This window comes from Colius striatus, chromosome 20 (genome assembly GCF_028858725.1).
Source record: "Colius striatus isolate bColStr4 chromosome 20, bColStr4.1.hap1, whole genome shotgun sequence".
Taxonomy (NCBI): Eukaryota; Metazoa; Chordata; class Aves; order Coliiformes; family Coliidae; genus Colius; species Colius striatus.
The window spans coordinates 5,307,448-5,315,573 of NC_084778.1; the positions used below are offsets into that span (position 1 = coordinate 5,307,448).

The window sequence follows — 8,126 nt, forward strand, 5'->3', positions numbered from 1 at the left end:
AAATACTTTATTTTTCCTTTTGAAGGACTTTCTGAGGATCTGGGGAAATGTGTCCCTTGCAGAAGAATCAGATAAAAGCTGAAATACACTTTATTTTGGGTTTTTTGTTTTCACAAGTAGCAGTGCCCTCCTGGGCTGTGGCTCAGGTCTGAACTTTGTTCTGTTTGGGTCAAAGTGGTAAGTTGAAAAAAAAAATGCTTTTTGTCTTTTTTTTTTCTCCCCTATTTTGCCTTGTTCTCTGGGATGAACTTTGCATCAGTGCTATTCCAAGTATAGGTCCTTCTCTTCAGAAGCCATTTCAAGAATATTTGGAAGCTCAGAGGATAAAACTTCACCACAGATCTGACAGTGGTGTGCCACAGGTAAGAACCTCTCTGCCTCTCTCCCCAGTTAATCTTTCCTTTCTCTCACAGTCTTTTGACTTGTCGGGTTTATCAGTGTAACTCTTGATAGTGTTTCTCAAAGATTTGCAGTGGCCCAGGGAACAGATAAAAATCTCGTTTTAAAAGCAACCTGGGAATTAAAAATAATACTGTAACTGTTTGCAACTGGACTAAAACCTCTTGGAGAGTAAAGAAAATGGTAAAGTAAGGCCAATGGCAGGGCTCTCCTTCCTCTGTTAGTGTGTCTGTTCTGAAAGAGAAGTTTAAGCAGAAAGAAGCTGCATTTCCGTGTGAAATGGGATCAAACTGTGCAGCATCGATGCTTCAGAAGTCAGTGGGATCTGTGGCTTAACGGCCAGAGAAACAAAATCCCTAATCCTTTAAGTGTTCAAAAGGGAAAGAAAAATGTGGTGTTTAGAGAGGTACAAAAGGGCAGAAATGTCCAGAAGGATTATACCAAAGAAAAACCTCAAAATGCTAATAATATTCCCCCAAAAAGTATCTTTAAAACCATATTGTGCATTTTCAGTGGGGACAGAGCAACTTTGACATGAAATTCTTGACATGATACACTGAGGCATTTTCAGATAAAATCCATTCACTTCACTCCCATTTCACATGTAATACTTGTAGCTCTTATAAATGTTTCTTTGCCCATTTCTTACCACAAAAGAGACTAAATTAAGGAGGATCTGGCTGGAACAACTAAACATGCAGATTTTTTCTGCACATTGAGCTCATTTTTGTGCAGTGCATTGCTGCCCTCCTTTGACAAAGAGCTACAAGTTAAGAGTAGCCATGGCCAACACTCAGAGTGGGGCTGCTGAGGTCATTGTGTCAGCTTCTAGGGGCACCAGAGGAATCTGATACTAGTTGGAAGATAACTCAGGAAAAAAGCATTGATAAGCAGTGACCATCTTGTTTTCTTCACAGTTAACAGGACAGGGACTGAAGGTCAGGGCTTGCTGATGCTGAACTATGTGAATTGTTAGCAAAGACAAAACACTACTAAGAATGATAAATGACTTCATTAGCACAGTAGTAAGGATCAGGGGTTCATCCTCTGCCCTGCAGTGTATTTGGCAAGCCTGCCTGCATTGTCTTTCAAGGGACTAAAGTCAACTTTAGAGAGAGACTTGCAGGAATCCTGTCAGCTTGCACTTGGTTCCCGGTTTTAATTTGATAAATCACATAATTTAATGGTAAGGCTCACCCCTTTCACCCAGAAAACAGAGAATGCTCCTTCATGCTGTCCACTAACGTTCCTTTTCCTCCTCCTTCTGTTTTGTCTCTTCAGGGAGAAAACTGGCTATCCTGGATGTTTGAAAAACTGGTGATTGTTATGGTTTGTTATTTTATCTTTTCTATAATCAACTCCATGGCCCAAAGCTATGCCAAACGGCTGCAACAGAAGATGTACTCTGAAGAAAAAACCAAATGAGCTTGGAAAGAAACCCTTGGAAGGGGTTTTAGCAGACACAAAAAATGACACATCTTTCCATATGATTAAAAATCAGCATTATTCAAAATGGGGGGAGACTTTTTAACATCAATTTTCAACTCTAACAAGTTTTTATTTAAATTTGAAAGTAATTTGGATATTAGAAGCAGATGTTTCATTGACAGGCTGATAAATGTTAAGGTAAGGTGTTAACTGCTTGACGAGTCTGAGTTGTATTATGCAGAATGGATGGTTAAGTGATATTTAATACAAATGTTGTCCATCCAAATTACTTCCCAAACTGGTGATTTAATACTCTCCATTTCCTGATTTAACTTCAGGCTGACCTAAGGGTAATTTTTCGTTCTGAAGGGTGGCTGTTTTGCTTTTTCCATAACTTTCAAGACCATCAAAATGTATATAGATGGATACAGGTCGGATCCAAACCGTTGCATGTCCCTCATGCTAAGGCTCTCCCATCTGAATTCTCCAGTGTCCCGTTGCATTGCACGTGCTCTCGGTTGGAAAAGCCACCCTCTTAAACTCCATCATGTTAGCAGAGATGATTGGTGTCAAAATGCTGAAGCTGACCTTTTTTATTCTGTATATTTAGAACAAAGTTAAGATAAATCTTTATAAAGTCATCTTTGATCATTCCAGAATTTCTTGTGTCAGTCTTTTTAAGCTGTTTCTTTTCCTCTCTGCTTTTGTACGCTCAGTTTCCTTAGCTTCTTTATTGAGCCTTAATCCCATGAATCGCATGCTTTACTCATCCTTCCTGCACAAATGGTGCTGAAGCCCTTTGTTCTCTTTGGAGTTTTTTTCTGTTTTATTAAGGACTTCTTACTTAGCAGAAGGAAGTAGAAAGGATATAACTTGCTTCAAGTGCTGCTCACTGGTTAAAACAGGCCGGTGAAATAGCTTAGAGATATTCATCGCCATAAATTCTTCTCAGATGTGTGCCACTGATGGCAGCACTGAGGGCAATGAAGGAGAAGAGAGGGGGAAGAGTAAAGATTCCAGCTGGAAACAGATTTGATAGCAAACCAGCAATGCTGCAGAAAACCTCAGAGAACCTTAACCTTAGGCTTCTGAAGTCAGATGTTGTTAAACCATGGCTATGGATCAGTGTGTGTTCCAGTTCTGTTGTACACGAGCGTCACGGGTATGAAAATGGATCTTTTCCCTCGGCAGGCAGATGCCCATCCCACTGCTGCTGTGTATGTATTACTTCTCTAATAAGCTTTTGAACTACTGGTGTTAATTTTTATCCTAGAAGTAAGTAAAAAGAAATTACCCTTTCAATCAGTTTTGTCAGACCTGGTGTATGAGCACAAAGTAGGTTGTATCTCGCCTGGCTGAGGTCAGGCGTGTCCCTGCATTAGCTTAGGGCAGAGCTCCAGCAAGCTGTGAGAATCTGTATTTTGTTGAACCCTGCCTGAGTGTTCTCTTGTGTTGCCAACCGTCGTGACATCTCCATGGCCGTACCATCCTGTCGGATAGCTTATCAGACTGATGTTGACTGTTGGATCTCATGGCAACAACAGTCGGTAGGCTGTCTGACATTTTGGTATCTTTCATCTGACCGTTTGCTCATCCATCTCCAACTGTTTTCATTGAACATCAACAGCATATTAATGTGTTTTTTAAGGTTAGATGGAAGTGAGTTCAGCAGTCATGCAGTGCAGCAGTCTACATAAGAAACATCTATAAAAGTTTCATCCCAGTCGTGCATGAGGTTTGTAATCTTGTGTGCTTCGTGTAGAACTTCAAGTGATGTTACTGAAGGAGTGGGGAGGCTTTGAATAGGGACATCTCTCAGTAGAGCTGTGACTAGATGCAGTTTAAGCACCTGAGAGTCTGAGTGCTGGGAAGTCGTGGGAGATAGTTGAAAGCACAAAGGCCAGTCACTTGCTCCTGTGCATTTTAAATCTTGGCCCAAGCAGCTTTTTCACTTTTAGTCCTAAGCATAGCCTCTGAAGTTAAATTAGCACATTCAGAAAACTCATAGCTCTGTTTGAAACTTCTCTTTTTCTCATACTACTGAAACATTAGTTTTGCCCTTTGTAAGAGGTTCCTGCAGCAGTTTGAAGCTGTTTGGTTTCAGTTTCTTTCAGTATCCTTGGATTTGTGCAACAGCCATTTGCTGCTTCCCCTGTTCTAGTGGCAGGTTTTTTCTGCTGGGATCTACCACTTGCCTTAGGGACACTGGTATTTACATCTCACAGTTCTGGTAGTGTCTTAAGGCTTTTTGTGAGTGGAAGTGATGTTTAGGCCCTTATTGAGGTCCCTGTGTCCTGTCAGATTGAAATGAGGAGACTGGGTAACAACAATTGAAAAGGAAAACCCCATCTTCCTACTTGTACCTTCCTGTGCCTCCTCACAGCTGTGGCTCCTTGCCTGATGGAAGATCACTGAACAGATTGAAAGCTTTCTCCCACTTTTATTTTGATATACATATACACAATAGTATGGAACATCTCTATATCTGTTCTGCAACTTCTGTTTGTATGTGTCCATTCCAATAAGCTCTACTGTTATTTTGAAGCTTTCTAACACCATTTAAAGAAGGGACTGGTCATTCTACTTGCTTCTACCTGTACAGCTGCTGGGAGATGATAAGACTTGGTAAAAGGTAAAAAAAAGCAAAAGAAACAAAAGTTCTGCAAACCTGATGAGATTTGCAAATGAATAGTGTTGTGTTTGCTTAAATAAACCAACAAATAACTGTTTCCCGGTGTTTATTTCAGCTGGATTTATTCCCTCTCTGTATGTTGAGCTGGGTGGTTACACTGGGAAATTTGTCCCAAGCATTCCACAGAGAGTGTGACTCTAGAAGGTACATCTGCAGTTGCATTTTGTGGCTTCAAAGACTCAGAGGTTTGAAGTTTTCATCTGAAAACACACATTTTGCTCCCTTAATCCATCATTTCCTTTATGTATTTCAAGTTACACACTGGAAGTAGTCAATCATCTCAGGTGTGTTAGAGAAAAATCCAAAGTGATTCTTGTTACAGTTCAGACACAGAATAAGGTATCTTGCTTTTTTTTTTTCTTTTCCCTTGGAATTACTGAAAGTCACATGGAAGTAACAGCCCTCCTTAACAACTAATGTCTAGTTAAGATTCCAAGATGACTTTGAGGTGAGAGAGACTTTTTTAGTTCCATCATCTGTGGAACATGGTGAAATCTCTGCTTTCACAAGTGCCCTGTGAATTGGAGGCCAAGTGGAAAATTGGCCCTGTGGCCTCCTAACAATTCAGAGCAGCACATGAGAGCTCAGGTGGGATTGCAGCTAATCCTACTCTTAATTTAATTCTCTACTTGCTTACAGCCTGACCTGTGAGTGTACTTTGAGGGCTGTGTGAGATAGAAGCAAAGGCCTGGCCCCTCTCCCTGGCAGCCCTGCTGTACCCCATCAGGGCAACAATTGTGTTGATGTAAGCAAAACTAAAAAGGTCACAGTGCTCTGAGTCAGGCTGAGCCAAGATACCAGCATGGACTGTCAAATGGAACCATCCAGCTCCACCAGCACCATCAAGACACCTCCTGCTTTGTCTCTGCTGTTAGTTTCTTACCTCCATGCCAGTGTCACGCTGTGTTTCTTGTTAAAGTAGCTCCCTCTGAAATCACCCATCTGCCTGTTCATGCTAAAAGACACTTGTCATTAATACTTGAAGATGGCTTAATGCTGTTCCAGAAAGTCCTTCCCTGCTGTGCTTTTGGGTTTCATTATGTAATTTGTTAGAATCAGCCTCCCTCTCTCTGCAGGCAGTGCTAATTGCAAGCACAACTACTGGGGATGTTTCCCTGATTATCAAGCACAAATACAAATATTAGTGAACAGGATTGATTGCAGGTGTAAATATAAGTGGTGATTGGGTGTGTTCCTTGGAGGTAAAAGTAATTCAGTTTTCTGTGAAGCACATGGTTAAAAATTACTTTGTAATCAGCAGTTAAAAGGTTGAATGTAATTACATATCAGGTAATGGAAATTGCTCCTCTGAGATGCAAAATTCATGGTGGTTTTTTCTGTAAATTAGGGTTTATTTTTTTTAGAGGGGAAGAAGAAAAAAACCAGGAAGTACCTTGGCCAGCCTTCTCCAGATTGCAGTGCGAAGTGGAGTGTGGAAGGAGAGCAGAAGCCAGGGAAGGTGTCCTGCAGGGCTGAGGGCAGGCTGTAATTGTTGGAGCCTTGGTGGGTGGCTGTAACCTCTCCAGGAAATGGGGAGTGATGCAATCACCTTACCCCTGAAATACCCTGCTAATGGGCTCAGAACTGGATTGAGGGTAAATATTTGCATATGCTTTTACAAACTCACTTTTAAAAGGATTGTACTGGAAAACTCCTGGAGCCTGCTGTGACTTCCCCGATTCCAGTGTCCAATGGAGGGCACAAAATGCTGGCATTTATGTCTCCATCCATTTCACTTGCTTATTGATGCATCACTCAGCTTTCCTGAAGCCCAGCAAAGCGTTTTGGTGGGGGTGTGGATGAGAGAGGCTGTAACAACCCGGGGCTCGAGAGTGAAAGGAGCTCAGATGCACAACCTCTCCTAATTGTCCAAAGGAGTTGAAGTGCTACCGTCACCTCGGGGGTGGAAGCCCACAGGGGAGCCCAGCAGTGTCTGACTGGCTTCTTGGCAGGTGCCAGGAATTGTGCAAAATGGTCTTCAGGACCTGACTCTAATTCTGTGGTGAATTTAAAGTTCAGAGGCTGTCGAGCTGTGAAGTCATCCAGCCTGTTTTCTGCCAGTGGTGTTCAGTTGTGGTAAAACAAATGTGGACCTGATAAATGGGCCAAGAACTGTGTTCCTTTGCCTTTAACACTGCCCTTTATTGTGCTAGAGGGGGTTTTTATTATTATTATTTGCTCATGGGATGATTCAAAGAGCATTGACTACATTAGCATTAAATCAAAGGTCATCTTGATTCAAACCTCATTTGAGGAGCTGTTCAGATACGGGTGAGTCTGCTGCATCTTCCGTGTTTCAAGGGAGTTACTCCCAGGTTTAATTGTTCTCCTGGTTTCCCCAAGAAGCTGAAATGAGTTGCCCAGGCAGCTGGTAATAAGGAAGCTAGCTGCTATTTCCTGATGAAAGGCAAGAGATAGGGCTTGTCAGCTCAGTGCATTGTTCCCTGCTCTGATAACTGCCCCACAAGCCGCACCCTTCTCCCGTGGCTTTTCTGGCCTCGTAAAGCACAAGTTGGAGTCTTTTCTCTGGTGGCTGTTGGAGTGGTCCCATGAAGGAAGGGTTGTGTGTTTGTTACATGAGATTGAAAGCATAATCCATTGTTTTGGGGTTGTAAGTGCTAATGTGATAGAGCAGGCCATGCAGACTTGGTTCTGCCTCCTCCTGTAGAGGTGGTTGGAACGTTTTGCTTCCTTGTAGCCTTGGTAGTGCGTCACTGAGCTGCTTTTTGCTGAATAGAGAGTTGCAATTACCTCAAAGATATCTCAGATCTAGGCAAATTCTGTGAATTCTACTCTGAAGTGCTCATGAGCCTGGTTTTACTGTGACCACAGCTACAGTTGATGATGTGAATCTGTAGGGCATCACCTATTACCGTACTTGGTACCAGCTGACCTGCCTGGCATTTCTGAGGTCTAAAGCCTTTTCAGTGGAGGGTGGCATCTCTTTGGTATCAGCCACAGCTCTAACCTACTCCAGCACGGGCAGCACTGGAGCTAAGGAGGTTGAACTGCCTCAAACCAGTGAACAAAGTATAAGATAAGTATTTTTAGAGATCAGATGCATTTCTCAAAGGTTGTTCTATCTGAATGCAGTGACCTTGTGATACCTCATTTTCCCTCTACATTATCAAGAAAGAAGGTGGCACTTCTCTTGCAGAAGCTGCTCTACCTAAACCACATAAATACTTAGGTGTGGAAACCATGTGAGTTTGAAGGGACTCTGTGCCTTTCCTGAGACTGTGTGTTTCTTGGGCTCTCCATCTGTTAAGAAGACTTGAAAAAGCAATTTGTGCACTCAGCATTTCTTTTTTGTCTCTGAGCAAACTGGAGCTGTATGAACAGAAAACACACATTTATATTAACAACATGACAAAACCCCAGCCACGTTCACAACATCTCTCTGGTCTTTAGAATCTGTGCTTCCCTCAGTGCCTGTTTGCTGCAGCTGGGTTTTGGAGAGCTGTAATATTTAGGGGGTTTTCATAACAACAGATTTTATTTCTCTGATTCTTTGAATTTCACATTTCACCTCAGCCCAGCTGATCTCTTGTGACACAGTCACATGCAGCCACGTGTGTTGCTTAAGAGTGCAGGTGGGGAGCAACAG

General features: G+C 42.3%; 1 protein-coding gene across 4 annotated transcripts in view; it reads left to right on the forward strand.

Annotated features, from left to right (window-relative positions):
* Window positions 1-2,486, forward strand: part of VMP1 (vacuole membrane protein 1) — a 65,004-nt gene extending 62,518 nt beyond the window's left edge. For all 4 annotated transcript variants that reach the window (XM_062012365.1, XM_062012364.1, XM_062012366.1 and 1 more), the window contains 2 exons: window positions 260-362; window positions 1,681-2,486. In XM_062012365.1, coding sequence (XP_061868349.1) covers window positions 260-362; window positions 1,681-1,824 — 247 coding nt within the window. In that variant the 3' untranslated portion in view covers window positions 1,825-2,486. The remainder of the gene's footprint in view (window positions 1-259; window positions 363-1,680) is intronic.
* Window positions 2,487-8,126: the final 5,640 nt, after the last annotated feature.